The sequence below is a fragment of the Sesamum indicum genome, linkage group LG1 (assembly GCF_000512975.1).
Source record: "Sesamum indicum cultivar Zhongzhi No. 13 linkage group LG1, S_indicum_v1.0, whole genome shotgun sequence".
Lineage (NCBI taxonomy): Eukaryota > Viridiplantae > Streptophyta > Magnoliopsida > Lamiales > Pedaliaceae > Sesamum > Sesamum indicum.
In genome coordinates, this window is record NC_026145.1 from 786,005 (window position 1) to 801,317 (window position 15,313).

Genomic DNA, 15,313 nt, shown 5'->3' on the forward strand with positions numbered 1-15,313 from the left:
TTGAAATAAAATAAAAGATCCCGACTTAAATGCATTTTTAGTCCCGTGACTTAGTTAATTTGGTATTTTTTTTTAACTTTTTAAGGTAGCATTTTAATCCTTTATCTTTTTAACTTTTGCGATTTTAATTATTTTTTGCGTTGAATTTCACATTTCACACAGAAAAAATGCATATGCATTTCACGTAAAATTTTAAAATTGGGCTTACTGTATTCCTATTGGCTCGTTTTTGCTTGTAATTTTGTCTTTTTAACTTTTTATAATAGTATTTTAGGCAAATATCTACTTCAATCCTTTTGTTCGCACGAGTTCACTGTTCTCGCATGATGAGGTGAACTCCAACGTCAAATAACTTGAATTATGAGATAAAAAATGCATTTAATCTTAGGAGAGCCAATAGCAAATATAGTCCGCTAATTTTGATTAAATATATTTATTTATGAATGAATATGATCTCTGAATCATACTGTTATACAGTGATTTCCATTCCCATTCTCACTCCCCAATTTCCGTTTCTCAGCAATGAATACCAAATCCAAATTGTAGAGCAGAGGCACCATCGTCACCGAACAAATGAACACCAGCACCGGCCCAAATATCCACAGCAGCAGCGGCACCGCGCTGTAGAACAGCCTGTTTCCCACCGTGTTCAGCGCGAACCCCCGCTCCAGCAGCTCCGCCACGTACTCCGCCGTCACGACGCCGTTCGCGCTTTCCGGCGGACAGTTGATGAGGAAGTTAACCTGGTTGATGAACCTGATCGAGAGCGAGTGGCAGATGAAGGAGAAGAGGAAGAAGAGGAGGAGAGTGACGTACTTCAGCGCCACCATGACCTCGCCGTGCGCGCCGTAGACCGCGTCCTTTATAGGCTTCTTTACGCTGTAGGTGCTGCTGATGACGGCGGCGAGGCCGGTGCAGAGGAGGATCGAGGTCGAGGCCATCAGTGTGGACCCCATGATCGTGTTGCGGAGCGTTTGGACGGCCAGGATGTTTTTCTTGTCGTTATCCTGCGGTGCAATTTTTTCGTATGATAAATTATTAATTATAAAATTCACTATATAATATACATAGATATATTTAAAAAAAATACAAGAATATCATTGAAGAAGACAAACAATTTTCCAACCTTGATAATACAGGAGACCCAGAATCGACGGCCATGGGCGTTTCTTCCGATGACAGTAGAGAAGGGGTGGGTCCGGACCTTATGCCACAGCCACACCTGATAACCCATGCATATCATGAATCCCAGAGGTACTAGTATTAAGTCCAGATAACATTTTCTCCATTCCATCTTTCTCTCTCTCTCTCTCTCTCACACACACACACACACTCAATCTCTGTGTGCGTGTAGACGTGTTTGTGTGTGTTTTTTCTTCCTTTCTGAATTCAGTTTCTAGCTAGATTACTGGATTAAGGAATTAAGGTTTGTGCATATATATACGCACAGAGACATTTACATACGTATAGATACGTGTTTATATGTGTATATATATACGTAGGGGCAAGTGAAAGTTGGGGCTTGTTTGGGAGCAACACCGATTTTACAATAAAAAAATTGAATATGAAGAAAAAGGAAAGCCTCCACTTCTTTGTGTAGTAAATAATTAAAAAATAAGGAAAAGACGTGGTCTGAATCATGTGGGTTGGGGGGGTCGTTCTGTTTGTTTGTTTGTTTTTGCTTTCTAGCTTTTGATGGCGGTGTACGTATTTGCGTTTCCAACTGGTACGCAGACTCTAATGCTTTATCCTCACCTATTTCTACTCTACCAAACAAAACGTATAACATAACCAAAAAAGGAAAACAAATATGAGGGAGAGAGAGAGAGCATGCAATATATAGGAAATTCTTTTACGATTTGGATTTCAAGAATTATACATGATTTATTATGTAATGACTAATTATCTAGAACATATATTGACACTTTGTGAACGATTTATTCACTGTGATCGAATTCGATTCGAGCAAAATTCATAATTTTGATGTTTTTGGTATATAAGAGAGTATCATATTTAAGGGGTGCTTGTAAATACATAAAGGAATAATTACATCTACATCCTTCGATTTGTAGTATATTTACATAAATCATCCCCGTTTTTTCAAAAAATTTACTCATACACCAAGTCTGGCGACATTATTTATACAAAACTACCTCTATTTTTTAAAAAATTACCCATATATCCTACAAAAGTCAACAACATTACACAGGTTAATTACCCTTACATTTTTTGTTGTTAGAGGGGTAGTTTCTGTAATTATGTAAAAGATATGAATAATGTAGGTAAATAAATTATAAAGCAAGAGTGTAAATATAATTATTCCAAACTTAAATGAACTGATTATCAGTTTATCATAGATCAAAAAATTGAAAGTACCTGTAAGGATACTTAAAGATTAATCCCAGACATTTTTGTCCTCAATTTCCTTGAAAAACCCCAATTAATTTGCCCTTTGAAAGCTCCTTACATATATATATGTCTATTCCAAGACCGTGGATATTATAGTAATTTCATGAATAAGTGATCACTTGTGCAATTTTCCTTTTACTTTCAGATACTCCCAACTTTCACTGCAACTGGAACATCTGATATTATGTGAAAATATTGGTCATATATATATATAGCAAAGGAAACACCCACCATAGCGTGCATGAGTGGGTGATATTGCGAGTGGAGAAAGCATGCATGGCCTGGAAAGTAGATGCGGGGCGAGGCGAGGGAATTAATGCATGGTCATGCGCTTCTCATGATCAACTCACTGCATGTATGCCATTGTCCCACATATTAATTAATCTCCATCTTAAGTTTGCATGTGGATCTAAGCTTGTTTGGTGATAATCAAGTGGTTTATGAACTGACTACTTTTTGTGTTTGTATATATGGATGGGTTTTTAATATTTTAAAATATTTCAATTTAAGTATCAATTGATTTTTCGAGTCTTCAACCGTCTTCTTATAAATTAAGTTTGATACAGTTACACGATATTTTTCATAATTTTAAAAAATTTTATTTAATACTCTCGATATTTATTTTCTTCTAATAAATGGATTCCATATTATTAAAATTCACTTAATTTCTAAATATTAATAAAAAAAAAAGTTCAATGAAAATCTATATTTACTCCCGGCATACATCATTCTTACAAGGATAGTTGGGTCAAAAAAAAGATTTATTTGATCTGCAATAAGTCAGTTATAAGTCAGTCGGAATAAATATAATTTTTTATTTAACTATCAATAAATTTAGTGAATTTAAGCGATGAAAAAATATATTTATTAAATAGAAATAAACATGAGAGGTAATAAATGCAAATTTTCAAACTACATAAAATTTTATAAGAGGACAGTGTAATTACTCTTAATAAATTGTGATGAACTAATATTCAACTTTTTTTTTTTTGTTTTTGGGATAAAGATAAAAGAAAAACATAATTTAGGCAGCCAACCTAATAAGAATTGAGGCGTCGTGGTCTTGAATTTTAAAACTCGTTTCAGTTATATATATTAAAGAAAACGTCGTTGCGTATGTGACCTAATTTTGGTGTCCCACCGCATCAATCGCATGGTTAAGTGCCATACACGTGTCTTTAACTTATTTTATTAGACCACAAGCTTATTGGTTTCCCATTACATGGCTTTGATATTATATATTAATACTGTATTAATGTATAATTAATTAATCTTTTTTTTTAAAAAAAATATAAGGTAAAATTATAATGGATTTATTTGAAATTTGTCATAGTTGTTAATACCCCTTCATTATTTAAAAAATTATAAATATTTCACTAGGAATTAACAGCCATCTAAGAAATGCCCCCTACAATAGCTGCCACACACGAGATATTTGTTAGACGATTATTAATTGTATGGGGATGTTTATAATTTTTCAAACAATAATAAAATATTTGTAATTATAAGAAAACTCAACGAGGACAATTTTGAATTTATTATTTTCAATTAAAATATAATAAAATTGATGCGCCTTCCCGTATTCATCTTAAGAGCCTAAGAGCAAGATGGTAGTAGTAGGCCTCCAGCTGAACAACCCAGCAACTACAGTCCGACTAGCCTGTGAACAAGGGCCTTTTAGCCATAGAGCCACATTAGCTTTACGAACATGATAGACCTAAGGAGAAAGTTCATTTCAGCAAGCCCAGGTAGCATACAGGAAGAACTCCTAGACACACAAGTAGCCGAGTCATTGTAAAAAATCTCCAACAAACTCCTAAAGATCTGGCTGTAATCCAAATTTTAATCAGCAAGTAGCAGATCCAAGAAATATAGCCAGACTTGACAAGATATAGTAAAACGGTTATATCTCAGTTAATATTTATCCGAATCATGAATGAAGTTTATGAAAGATACTCAACTTGTGTAGCTTTTCAACGGCATAAGGCACTCGGCAACCAGCCTCCGAATCTTGCTCTACCATCGTCTATAAAACGACGCTTTATGCAGTCATTTTGGAGTGACATCTTTTCATCTATCAATCACACTTTCTCTCCACTTTTAAGCTGTTTTGAGTTTATTATACACAAATTTCATCACAACTTATCATATACTCATTCAGATTCAAATTTTTCGTTTATTTTATTTAGTAAGAACATTACTGACTTAAATACCGAAATATTAACCTCTCTTTACAGATTAGCCCCCTTTTTTTTTTCTTAGAATTTTTGAGAAAAAATTTCAACTATTAAACTGTTGTTGGACCCCTTTAGGCATAAAGTATGTTTAAGTGGAATAAGGTCACTAAACAAACATGCACAATTAGTTTCCAATCAATTCTTTTCTTAACTAATTTGATCTCTTCTTAGCTCACAAACGAATCAAAGGCTGACTCATTGTTGCATACCAACACAATTTGACCAACATTTCATTTTCAATTACATACCATTCATAAAAAATAACTACTTAACCTAACTTTGTTCCATTTTTTGATATTCGATTCTGTCCCACATTGAAAAATGCTCTGCGATCGTTATTTTCTCATACGCATTCCTTCATGAATCAATTTTCAAAATAAATGTATCCATATTATAGAAAAATTTTAATTCAGATTGAGTCTGTTGGAATTTGAATTAATTTTCTGAAAAATATAATACATTTATCGCGTAATTGACGTACAATTGAGAGAAAAATGACCAATCACATGACATGTATGTATTCTGTGATTGGTTTGGATAAAAAAAAAGAATCGATATGTAATACTATTACATTTATGCTAAGTCAAAAGTATAATGTCTTACTTGTTTACTTTTCAACACACTAATATAACAAAAAATGTTAAACTAAAATACAACAAAAAACATAATTTAAATGATATAAATACTCATATATTTAATAAGATTTGAACTTATATTCTCATATTTATGTATGAAACATTAAAGTAAGACATGGTTGATGATTAAGTTAAGACATGCTTGTATAAAGTCATTTTAAGAATATCAAATGTTTGGGCTAATTAGGCATTGATAAGGACACCTTCTCAATTAGCCCCCTAGAAACCCACTACTCTCACTTTATTTATTTAATTAATTAACAACTTTGACAACCAAAAAAGTCCACCTTTAGTGCACAAACACCTAAATTATATTTCCAAGGAAGAATTAATTTATTTTTTTAATATTACCATTCAATTACAACATGGGTTTATTGCAATTTATTTTTCTTTTGATATAGTAAACGAGGAAATTACCTTTTTATAAAAAATAAGAGGGTAAATTGCTGCGTTTTTAAAAATACAGAGAGGTGGATTGTTAAATTTTTTTTAAGGAGTAATTTGCTCATTTGCAATATCACAAGGGAATTGCTTGTATTTTTTTCTATTACTATATGAAAACATCAATACGTTTATATTGGAATATGTATTGAAAAATAGTAGACCAGAAACTACTATTAAATAAGATAAAAAAAATATTATGAAAATAGATCATATGAACTCAAAATCTGAAGAAAATAATTTTGGAAATAATAATAATTAATATTATTGTAATAAAAATATACAATAATACAAAAAAATAATATAACTAAATGGTGATATCAAGAAACGTGGACTACAGAAATACCTAATTAATTTGGGAAGACATGTAAATGTAAGTGAGTCCTCTTCCAACACAAGTTTGCACCTTTTTCACATTAGCAAAATGACAATTACATTATTAAATATTGTACCTAATTTCAACTACTAAAAAGTGAAATAAATAGTTCTATTTTATATAAATATAAGAGTTCAGTACATTTTACCTTCTTGTGATATTACAAATTATTAGATTATTCTCCTTATAAAAAAAATAGTAACAATTTACTGTCTGTATTTATAAAATAAAATAATTCATCTGAAATTGCTTCATTAGGTAAATTGTTTTTTTTTTTATAAATTTATATAGTATAGAGATATAAATTCAAAATATTTTAATATGGACCTTTTGATCTTAAGGAAATTATGACCTAATGGTTGTTACTATTTATTCCATAAAATCTAAAAGGTTTAAAATTTGAACCATTAATTTTCATAATTTAAAATTCAAGAATTTTAAATAGTTGATCACATTGCTGTTCATTTAACACATATCAAACAATTATGAAAGTACGGACATACACGACGAATCACTCAAAAAGTTAATGGTGTTATATCATTTAACGAACAGGTGTTGAGTGTTCAATATTTCAAAAAAATGCGAATGAGTATTTAGCCTATTTTCATATTACAGGGGTTTTTCTGCTTTTCCGCTAAAACACAAGAGGTCTGTATTTTTAGCCCAAAAAACTAAAAAATAAGAAACCCTCCAATAGTTAAGAATTCAAACTTTTGTATTTTTTTTCCCCCACAGTAGGTGTCCTCACAATTCAGGGAGGGAGGAAAATAAACCCCTCTCGACAAGTGAGACTCTGAGGCTTCAAACCCTTATTAATTGGTAAGAATCCATCTCCAGATCCAAGTCGCTTACAAATGACTAACGAGATTCAAACGAATCAAATCAATCACACATCAGATGTGATACACTTGTCATGTAATTGGTTATTTTTTAAAAAATTGTACATCAATCGCATAACGTATAGATTGTATTTGTCAGATAATTGATTCAAATTCGATTAAATTTGATATAGATTAGAATTTCCCTTGATAAGACACGTAGGATTTTACGAATATTTTACACCAAATGAATTATAGTGCAAAAAATGAAGATTAAATGTGTGATTTGTACAAAAATTGTCAAGAAAAATCCAATCTGCAAAATAGAAGAGATGGTTGAATGCAAACTCTTTTGTGGTCAAAAGGTGAACTCCTCTCCATCTGTCTGATCTGGAAATGTGACGCATTTGTAGACCTTGCATTTTGAACACAATACGCTTCCGATCTGCAAATAATGTCGCTCTACTTAACATTCTCCTACTTCTCTTCAAACCACAAAAGTCTGTTGTCATAACTCTCAATATCATACAAACTACACTAAAATATTAGGGATAATTACTCTCCCATCTCCTGAGATTTTGTAATTACACATAAATTTTTTATAGTTTAGAAAATTACATCTAGTACCCCTGAAGTTCGCTTTCATCTAACAAATAAATCCATCTGTTAGCCAAATTTACCAAATTTGCTGATATTGTATAAAAAAAATTGAATTAAAATTGATGTTTACCCCCGATTCACTTGTTACTGACTTATTGCAGGTCAAATAATTTTTTTATGACTAAATTACCCTTATAACGGTGAAGACATATATCTTCTCATGCATTAATGCTTGAAGACGTGTGAAGGTGATTTGATCATAAAAAAATGTATTTGACCTATAATAAATCATAATGAGTCAATCGGAGGTAAACATAGATTTTTTTTTCTTTTTCTTTTTGTTAGTATGAGCAAATTTGGTGAATTTTGACTAATTGAGAGACTTATTTGTTAGACGGAAGCAAATCTTAGGGGTGCTGGATGTAATTTTCGAAACTACATTGGGTTTACGTATAATTACACCAAACCTCATAGGAGGGGAGTGTGATTATCCTAAAATATTATCATAATCAAATCAAAAAACGAATATGTCAGATCAATTTACATTTAAATAGAGATTGTTTCATTTGAACGACCACCTTAGTTATGGATCGTTATAGGTGATAATTACACGCAAACTTTATGTAGCTTGAGAAATTGTATTTAATACCACTGAATATGTTGCAGTCTATCAAATAGATTCATTCATTGTCAAGATTAACTGGACTTATTGATATTAATAAAAACATTGAATGAAAATATTTGCTCCCGATTTATTATAAGTCAAATAATTTTTTTTTTAACCAGACCACCCTTACACATTTTCATACGTTAATATATATGAGGGGGTATATCATAAATCTTGTAAGTATAATTTGGCACATGAAATCTAATTGGTTCAAATCAGTCGGAGACGGAACAAGTATTATAAATATTTATGGAAAATTATTATTTATACCAACTTTAATCGAACCAAATTAAAATGTACTGTATTCGCCACGTGATAATTCTCCTTTAGTTGTATATCAAACTACACTTCAAGTGTAGTACATTGGTCATACAATTGACTCCATTCTGATCGGATATAGCATTGTAGTATTTTGCATTACTAGAACAAGAAATGGGGTGAAATTACACTTTTAGTCCCATAAGATAAGGTTCAATACTTTTAGTCCTATACTTTACGAGATTTTCAAAATGGTCCCAAAGTTGAAAAGTTACTAGACGCATTTATGCTTTACAGGATTTCATAATGGACGCAAAATTGAGAACTCGACACAGTAGGTCCTCTACTTTATGAGATTTTCACAATGATCTCAAAATTGAAAAAATTCAATACATTGAGCCGCATAAATTCATAAAATAGAGGACCAAATATTTAATTTTCTCAAGTTAGGGACCAATTTGAAATTTTCGTAAAATAAAGGACTAAAAGTGTTGAAAGTCCTATCCTATGGATCTAAGTATGTAATTTTTCCGAGAAATTGTAAATGAAGAAGCTTAACCATACTTACAGCTCTACAGGAAGGGCATCTACGGTAGATCCTGTTGCTCTCTGATTTCACATTGACCTTTTGCCCTTTACAGAACTCACACAGCAGCCACCCTCTCCCACTGCAACACTCGCACATAATCCCAGGATCTACCTTTTAAATGCAAAACCATGATGTAAGAACTAGAGTTACTTCTACTAGGCAAACTCTTTATGATCATCAAGGACAAAAATGTAATTACACTCCGTATTACCTGTTGTTGAACTGGGATGCAGTGTGGAGGCTTGGTTGAGTTATTACATGGAAATATTACTTGTTTTGTAGGAAAGTTGAGTTTCAAAGTGTTGGCAGTAGCAATGTTCATAGAGAGAGCCATAGCTTATTTTTTGGGCAAGAGTTCTCATCACATCAACACCACACCCTTTATCTCAATCCATAGCCACTCCTTTGTGGTCCTATAATAGTCCCCTGCGTCTTTTTTATTACAAACTTGCCCCAAAACTACGCTTTTTGTGGTTATAAATATGCCTAAGGAAAGTTCAAGAATCGTGTATTTTGAATTTAGAAGAAAAAAAAGAGGACCATGATGTCTTAGTCTATTGGTTAAGATTGAGGTCTCATGAATAAATTTGAGGTCGTGAATTTGGGTTTCAGGACGTGTGCGTATTTGTTGCACTTTATATAAGTTTATTGTAATTTGTTTCATATTCTTAACTATACCTATGTATTGATTGAACCAGTATATTATTCACTTAATTAAGACATTGACGTAATCATGTAATTGCCTCTTAAAGAAGAATGAGGCTATTGTTCAAATGGAGTGAAAAGAAGGAAGAAAAGATCTTGGATCATTACAACATAAAACATAGTTTTGACCATTGTCCTCAGCTCATAAACAAACTGTCTATATAAACTTTATAAAAGAATAACAAATTAGAACTTTTTGATAATTATACTTATACCCTTGAAGTTTAGATATATTACTTAAAAAATCCCTCAATTTTTAAAAATAGCACCACACCCTTTTCATTCATGTTTCACATTACAGATTCCTCTCTGAATACCACAGTCAAGAATGAATCTACAATTTGGAAAACATGACTATTGGGGTGTTGGTATAATTTTCTAAAAATGATGGATTTTATTCATAATATGCACAAATATCAAGGAGCGTGGATGTAATTATCAAGAATTTGCAATAAACAACATGTCTACCTGATCAACTAGTGCAGAAGTAAACCATGTGGACTAAATTGTTGCCACCATTTTCCCAAAAATTTTCATGCTTTAGAGAATGAGAAATCATCATCAGTCATTGCTCTGGAGGAGTACAAATCCCCCTCACTTGCATAAGAAGAGTAGTCATCATCACTATCCCTCTCTTTCAACTCTTCAATCTTCTCAACTGCCTCTCTAAATCCCCACCTCTTCTCCACATTCCACTCACAGCAACACATCCCAATCTTGAGCAGCCTCAGCATCTGGCCTTCCCCGTTGCGTGCTAGGCTTACGTCCTTGTCGAACACCTCACCGGTCCATTCTTCCCTCACAACAGAGTTAACCCAACTAGCCAAATCAGCACTAGGCCCTCTGCCTTGCTTCAGATAGTTAGCCGGGAACCGGCCTGTCAGCAGCTCTAGTATTAGTATCCCTAGGCTCCATACGTCGGTTTTCCTTGTTACCATGTCGTTTTGCGTGGATTCAGGAGACTTGTAGGCCACCATGAATTCTTTGGCATGGTCCTTGTTGATCACAGGTGCTAGTGCATAATCAGCTAGAAGGGGTTCATATGTTGCGTCGACAAGAATGTTTGATGACTTCAGGTGGCCGTGAGGCAGAGTTAGCATTGGGAGTTCTTTGTATAGGTAGGCCAATCCCCTTGCAACACCCTTGATGATTCTTAAGCGCATCGGCCAGTCGAGCAGTGGTTGGTTAGGAGTTCTTTTGCCTGTTGATCAGGAGGATTCAAACGTGTTAAGTTCGTGTACATGAAAAATCTCATCATCTATTGCAGAATTCATATAGCTTACCATGAAGCAGACTAGCCAGGCTGCCGTTTTCAACAAAATCAGTGATCAGGAGCTTTTCTTCTTTCCTGTAATAGAAAGCTATAAGAGGCAGTAGATTACGGTGCGTTAGCCTCCCCAGCCGTCTCATGTGCTCATAGAATTCTTCTTTTCCAACATTGCTCATGTTTCTGAACCGCCTCACGACGTACGTCTGGCCGGTGAAAAGTACGGCCTTGTAAGAAGAGCCGAAGCTTCCACTTCCCAAGACTTCAGCAGATGCCCTTAGCAGCTCTTCCAACTCAAATTTCTGCGTGTCATTTCTCACAAAGTACAGTTTTCCATGTTCACTGTTCTTGTAAGTTACGGTACCCTTGTTTGGCTCTTCTGTTTGGAGATGGTCAACTGATTTTTCATGTTTTAGAGGCTTTTGGCGCCTACGGTAGAAGACGAAGAGTACTATGAAGGCTGCTAATGCCAATACCACCACAGCAGCTATGATGATCGCGATTTTCTTGGTCGAATTCTTTCTTTTGCATGGATCCAGTGGCTCACCACATAGGTTAAGATTTCCTGATTGACCAAACGTTGAAAAACAAGAAAATATATGAGAAGTTGTTCTTTTCATCTTCTTGATTGATTACTCACTTCATCAACTGTTTGACCCTGCATTAGGTTGGCAGTGCCTTATAAACAACGTGCAGACCAATTACTTGTTGAGCTATCATCTTACTTAAAGGATCTAAAATATTATCTATCTTTCAAATTATTCTTCTGATGTTTACTTTACAACCCAGATCTTGGAAGATCACATGTGACAGGCAGAGAATCCTTAAAGTGCAATGCAATACAGAAAAAATATACTTCCAGTTGCAGTTGTTTCATGGATATTTACTTGTTAAACATAAGTTCTGACTAAAAACAAACATGAAAATCATCAAATGAACTGAAAGCCTTGGTGATCTTCTTGAAAATCATCGAAAACCTAAAAAAAGAAATCAAGACGGGTAAAGATAAAACAGATTCTTGATCACAAAAGTTTAAAAACCTACCAGAAAATGAGCTTGCATTCTGGTCTCTGAGTGTGTTTGGTATCGCCCCCTCGAGCTTGTTGTTAGAGAAATTCACTTTCAAATCCGCCTGCCAAAAGTCCGGTATGCGCCCGTTAAACTGATTATCCTGAAGCTGCAAGTCCACCAGCCTAGGCAATCCCAACAAAGACATAGGAATTTTCCCCATAAAAGAGTTATCTCCCAACACCACTTTTGTCATAGCCCTCATCCCTGAAAAGGCATCATCAGGAATCTCACCACTGAAGTTATTATTAGCCAAGAACAGACCTCTCAGCTTTCCAAGCTTGTTTATGTTACTTGGAAATGGCCCTGAAAAGTTGTTGTTCATAACACTTAGGCTGCGAAGCGGCAGTTCTGATAGTGAGTCAACGTCGAGTTTTCCTCCTAGCCCCATCCCTTCAAGCTTTAGTCCCCAAAAAGAATCATTCACACACAAGCAGCCATTCCAAACAGGGGTGTTCCAAGAACACAACTTCTGGACCGGTTCTCTCCAGTTATCGAGCATGGTAACATTAGTCAGAGATTCTTTGAACTTGAGGAGGGATTTGGCATAGGCCGTGTCGTCCTGCGATGATGCTGGGATTGCACATAATGACAGCATCAAGAGGGTGATGAACCAAGAAGGAGTACTACGATCCATGAAAACCTTAGTGCTCTTAGTTGGATGAGGGTCGAAACAATGGGAGAATCAGATGAGATGATCAAGAACGTTTTGTAGAGAGGAGGGGATGATACGGTTGAAGATCAGAAAGATATTGGGGTGGTGGGATTGACAAAGTCGGCCAGAAGGATTAGCTGTTCTTGGCCGGCTTATTTGTTTAAATTATGGTTTTATTTCACTGCAAGTTTTGGAAGTTGATTGAATTTCTTGGTGGAGTGGTGATAACTAGTTAGAATATATATGGTATTTTGACTTGTTTTTCCTTGTAAATGGTGATGGATTATTTTGCCTTAGTTATCGGTTCTGTGCTTGTTCTTTCAAGTGGAACTATCACATAAACTTGCAATATCACCGATAAATTAATGTTAGAAAAAGAACAGTACTTGATGAGAAACATGTTGTACCCATCTTTGCCGATGATTCCAATTTTGGGCATTCAGCCTATATATGATCTGTAAAATGTCCTGCTTTGTATTTTTCTTTTTTGGTTTGTAGGGGAGGGGGGAGGGGGTGGTGATAATCCCACTATTCTTTTGTCCATTTTATATCACCTGCTTGTCCTTTCAATTAGTAAGAACCAAAAGATTTCTTTTATTTCAAGAAATGGTTTAAGACATTTCTTTGGTATTAAAAAAGCCCAATTTTCATGTCAGTTTTCACTTGAGAAACATAATAGAACATAGGTGATGAGGTTAAACTCTGTAACTCTTCAAAGCTTGTTAAGAGTTATCACATACATAGGACAGTACATGCTAAAATTCAGCACCCCAAATAACCACCTTTCCACCCCCAATACATTCCCAGGACCCTTTTTGAACCAATTTGAACCAAAAAAATGATTTGGAGGGTACCAACATATTTACAAAATGCAAGAAAATATACAAATGACAGAATAGTGTAAATCAGTTGCATTTCTGGACTAAATCACAAAGCTGGTTAAGAGTTGCTGAAATCTTTCCGAGACAATCAATAAGCTTATCACCTTGGCGTCTAGTAACATCAATTTGTACAGCATCAGCATTCTTCAAATCCGACAATTTATAATCTACATCATCAGCTAGGTTCCCTTCCAGTATGGCATTAATACGTAGTGCATTCTCCCACAGTACTGTAGCCATTATTTGCTCTTTCGCGTCTGCATTAGTCTCGTCGACCGCACTTGCAACGATGTTTTTATTTGTGTTTCCCACATTTTGATTTATGCTACTCGATTCTTCATGCTTTATCTTTGCACTGGTGAAGTATCCCCAGGGATTTAGGGTTTCAAGTTTCCGCTTTTGACGCTTCATCCTGCGCCTTTGCTTCTTGGAACCTAATAATACAAGATTGACTTAAGATGAACATGCTACAGATATTGTAAAGGTGCATTTACAAGAGTACAGAGAACAGTGCTCTTGATGACATCTACCGCCATTTCTGAATGAAGATAAAATATTGAGAGAACTAGACTGATGCGACCAGAGCACAAGTTGGGAAGAATTCATTGTCACAAATGGAATTCCTCGAACAGCCAAGCCCTACCAGAGCAATGATACCTCCTTCAAAAAGGCCAATTTATGCATATGTATATATACACACACACACATATATATCAGTCTCTAAAATAAGTTTCTCAAATAAACAAATTTTATTTCTTTTAAGTCACAAGTGACCATCCGAACAGTTAGTTCCCCTTTGGTATAAGAAAACTGTAACCACCTTAATCAGTGCTCAGCTTACATTCGCAAGCTATGTAATATTGCATCAGACAGCATTCCAAAAATGAACATTTGACTAGTTTGTCCTCGATGAAGGAGACATCTGCCATCATACAAATTCTATTAATATGTAATAGGTTCAGCAAGTTGGTCCAAATCTCCAAAGGAACGATGCCTTTGGAATTACTAAGAAGTACAACAATGACACATGCAGAAACCTAGAACTTAACTAACAAGAATCCAAACTTCTTTGCTCCCGGGATCCTAGAATTACGTGATAACAAAATACACCTTTTCAAGATAATCCCAATCACCCAAATAACTGTTGCATCCAAGTCATAACATGTGAATTTAAGGCCAACTGCAATTTATGTATTTAGAAAAGAAGCTGTATGATTTCTTGGAATGCCTCTATTTCTTACCAAACAAACAAAGAGGGATGCTTTAAAGAGCTTCCAAGATTTTAGAAACTAATAAGGGCTTATGCATACCGACTCTACTAGAAAAAAGCAGCAAATTCTAAGCACAGTATTACAATCATGCATTCTACCAAGTTGCTTCCTATAAATTCCACCTCATGTTCTTCATTAATTGGAATCAATTCGAAAACTAAACTATGTATACCATCATCCTTATTCAGTATTTTCCAAGTAAAATAAACTATCATAATTCACAAGCAACAACGCCTACATTGTACCGTGCTCATATTTATACAAATTTGAAACTTGACCAAAAACTATTACCCGTTTCGAATAAGAACTTGGTCACACGGCCCTGAGCTTCCGGGTCGGAGTCCGGGTCAGTCTCCATAACTACTTGTTCCTCTTGCTCCTCCGCCGCAGCCGCCTCCTCGTCCTCGTCCTCATCCTCCTCCGCCTCCACCATCGG

At 34.6% G+C, this 15,313-nt stretch overlaps 4 protein-coding genes across 4 annotated transcripts; all 4 read right to left on the bottom strand.

The window, feature by feature from the left end:
* On the bottom strand, positions 407–1,498 carry LOC105160396. The gene is made up of 2 exons (XM_011077792.2): positions 1,127–1,498; positions 407–1,007 (listed from the first exon to the last, which is right to left on the bottom strand). The coding sequence occupies exons 1-2, from the start codon at positions 1,292–1,294 to the stop codon at positions 462–464; spliced, it is 714 nt and encodes a 237-aa protein (XP_011076094.1). The 5' UTR covers positions 1,295–1,498; the 3' UTR covers positions 407–461.
* Positions 7,142–9,408, bottom strand: LOC105160485. Its single transcript, XM_011077914.2, has 3 exons — positions 9,242–9,408; positions 9,010–9,141; positions 7,142–7,361 (listed from the first exon to the last, which is right to left on the bottom strand). The coding sequence occupies exons 1-3, from the start codon at positions 9,362–9,364 to the stop codon at positions 7,275–7,277; spliced, it is 342 nt and encodes a 113-aa protein (XP_011076216.1). The 5' UTR covers positions 9,365–9,408; the 3' UTR covers positions 7,142–7,274.
* Positions 9,864–13,003, bottom strand: LOC105160563 (probable LRR receptor-like serine/threonine-protein kinase At4g31250). Its single transcript, XM_011078037.2, has 3 exons — positions 12,047–13,003; positions 11,019–11,567; positions 9,864–10,936 (listed from the first exon to the last, which is right to left on the bottom strand). Exons 1-3 carry the CDS (start codon positions 12,705–12,707, stop codon positions 10,269–10,271), a joined length of 1,878 nt encoding a protein of 625 aa, XP_011076339.1. The 5' UTR covers positions 12,708–13,003; the 3' UTR covers positions 9,864–10,268.
* Positions 13,418–15,310, bottom strand: LOC105155936. The gene is made up of 2 exons (XM_011071919.2): positions 15,169–15,310; positions 13,418–14,040 (listed from the first exon to the last, which is right to left on the bottom strand). Exons 1-2 carry the CDS (start codon positions 15,308–15,310, stop codon positions 13,631–13,633), a joined length of 552 nt encoding a protein of 183 aa, XP_011070221.1. The 3' UTR covers positions 13,418–13,630.